The 2706-nt window shown below is 51.6% G+C and overlaps 1 protein-coding gene across 1 annotated transcript in view; it reads left to right on the forward strand.

Moving 5' to 3' along the window:
* The window catches only part of PGAP3 (post-GPI attachment to proteins 3), a 12991-nt gene that overhangs the window by 881 nt on the left and 9404 nt on the right, over positions 1-2706 (forward strand). Inside the window, exons 3-4 of the mRNA XM_014536156.1 lie at positions 1-135; positions 1360-1457. Coding sequence (XP_014391642.1) covers positions 123-135; positions 1360-1457 — 111 coding nt within the window. The 5' untranslated portion in view covers positions 1-122. The remainder of the gene's footprint in view (positions 136-1359; positions 1458-2706) is intronic.

Genomic DNA, 2706 nt, shown 5'->3' on the forward strand with positions numbered 1-2706 from the left:
CGCTCGCCAGCGGCTCCCAGGGCGACCGCGAGCCGGTGTACCGCGACTGCGTGCTGCGCTGCGAGGAACGGAACTGCTCAGGGGACGCGCTGAAGCACTTCCGCTCCCGCCAGCCAATCTACATGAGCCTAGCAGGTAAGCCCCGCCCCGTGAGCCACGCCCCTCGCCTTGGCCCCGCCTCTCTCTCATCCCCAGCAAATACCCCTCTGCAATGTCTGAACCTTAATTTCCTACCCAGGACTCGTTGTGAGTGTGAGTGGAGCCCCAGGATAACGAGAGGCTCATCATTCAGTTCTGTTTTCCCAGAAACTCTCATTTACTTTATATTTATTCAGTCAAACGGGTACTTATTTAATAGTCCAGAGTCCAGGGCCCTGGAATGACACTGAAATCAAACCAGGGTCCTGCCCTTCGATGCTCACAGTCCCCATGGGGACGAGCTTCTCAAGTGCAAGGTGCAGGATGACTCGAGCCATAAAGGATCTTTAGATTCAGCAACAGGACCATACAGGGGAGGAAGGATTCCTTTCTAGCGTTGAGGGTTTGGGGGCAGCGATCATCTTAGAACATCTTGAGAAGGAAGGGCTTCCCGAGGGATACGTTACATTTGGACCTGTGGCCATCGTGGGCACCTTCTGTGTGACAGGTGTCAAAATAATCCATTTAACAACCCTTTGAGGTGGATTCCGATTTTACAGATAGGGAGCTCAGAGAGGTTAAGCGCCTGCCCAAAGTCACACAGCCAGTAAGTGGTATGTAGAGTGGCCAGTTCTGGCCCGTTTAACGACAAGTTCGTTCTCTTTACTCTCCCTTTCCCATCTAGACAGGGGAAACGGAGAGGGAGGCTCTGGGCAGATGAAGGCCCATCCGGAGGCTTAGTTTACTCAGGGAGCAGGATGCATAAAAAGGAGTATTGGGCAATAAAGCTGGAAAGACAACTTGGGGCCTTAAAAGTCAGACTGAAGAATTTGGGCTTTGTTTTTATAGGAGGGAGTTAAGATGGCAAGTGTTCCTCCCTGGTGAGTGAGCACAAACCTGAGTTCAGGAAAGGCAAGCATAAACCCAGGAATCCATAGATGAGTCCATCAGATGCCAAGATCCTCGTCTTGAGTGAAAGGAGAAGAACCATCTCTGTTTGCTCCCTGTACCCCTCCACCCCCCGGAGCACACACATGCCCCTTTCCTCATGCATATGTCCCATCTCCTATCCATCCAAGCGGGAACCTGGAATTCTGAGATTTCTTCTAGTTCTCTTCAACCTGCAGACCCTGTTGGCCTGCATTCAAGTGTAGGCCCTATTCAAGCTCTCTCTGTGCCTCCCATACTGCGTAGTTCACCCGGCCAATTTATCTGTTTCAGGCTGGACCTGTCAGGACGACTGTAAGTATGAGTGTATGTGGGTTACCGTTGGCCTCTACCTCCAGGAAGGTCACAAAGTGCCTCAGTTCCATGGCAAGGTGAGTTGGAGGGTCGGGGAAGGTAGATGGTGGGAGTGTGGTGGGAGTAATATGCCCCCCTCCTCCAAGTTGGACTGCACAGTCTGAAGGGTGGGGTAATCTGGATTTGTTACAGGTGCCTGTTCTTCTCAGAATATACTGGTTTTCATATGGGAATCAGATGGGACCACTGTGTCCTGCCTCTAGATTTGGAATAAGATCTAGGGTCTCCTCAGAGAGTGGCGCTGGACTTCTTAGAGTTGTTGGATGCCTACCTTGCTGCAAGGACAAATTCCCTCACCTACTCCAGCATCTCCTCAGTGGCTCCTTCAGTAGGAGCCTGGATTAAGATAGCAATACCCCTCCGATTGCCTAGGGAGGAACAGTCTGCTGGTGCCTTTTGATATGATAATGATATGTTTAAAATTTATTTTTTATTGATTTCAGAGAGGAAAGGAGAGAGAGAAATATCAATGATGATGGAGGGGGTCAATCAGGGGAAAAGGAGACATATGTAAAACTTGAGACAATAAAAATTAAAAAATATATACATCAATGGTGAGAGAGAATCAGCAATCGGCTGCCTCCTGCATGCCCCCTACTGGGGGTCCAGCCCACAACCCAGGCACGTGACCTCCTCATAAGTTGACGCTCAACAACGGAGTTACACCGGCCGGGCATGATCCGATAATGATCTTGTTCCAGTCTGTTGTTGGCAAGAATTATTCTCCCCGGTTTAAAAAATACATACATCAATGATGAGAGAGAATCAGCAATCGGCTGCCTCCTGCATGCCCCCTACTGGGGGTCCAGCCCACAACCCAGGCACGTGACCTCCTCATAAGTTGACGCTCAACCACGGAGCTACACCGGCCGGGCATGATCCGATAATGATCTTGTTCCAGTCTGTTGTTGGCAAGAATTATTCTCCCCGGTTTGTCACAGAGTAAGCTGTGGCTCAGAGGGCCGTGGTCAGAGGTAGAGGAGGGATTAGGACCACTGTCTTCTAGATGGCAGGTCTGTGCTGGTTCTATCAGGCCATACTGAGCCATCTGCACTGGCCCACCCAGTCTTCCCAGAGACCAGGCTTACAGTGCCGAGTGCTGGCCAGGATAGAGGGGTGACCCTCAGCCAGGGACTGGGAGGGAGCTGACTGACGCAACGGGACTGGACCTGAGGCTTTGGCCAGGCCCAGAGCTGAGGACCCAGCTGAGGAACTATTGATGCAGCAAGTCAAAGCTAGGTTGGGCCGGCTGGGGGTTGCTTGCCC

The sequence above is a fragment of the Myotis brandtii genome, unplaced genomic scaffold (assembly GCF_000412655.1).
Source record: "Myotis brandtii unplaced genomic scaffold, ASM41265v1 scaffold157, whole genome shotgun sequence".
Classification (NCBI taxonomy): domain Eukaryota; kingdom Metazoa; phylum Chordata; class Mammalia; order Chiroptera; family Vespertilionidae; genus Myotis; species Myotis brandtii.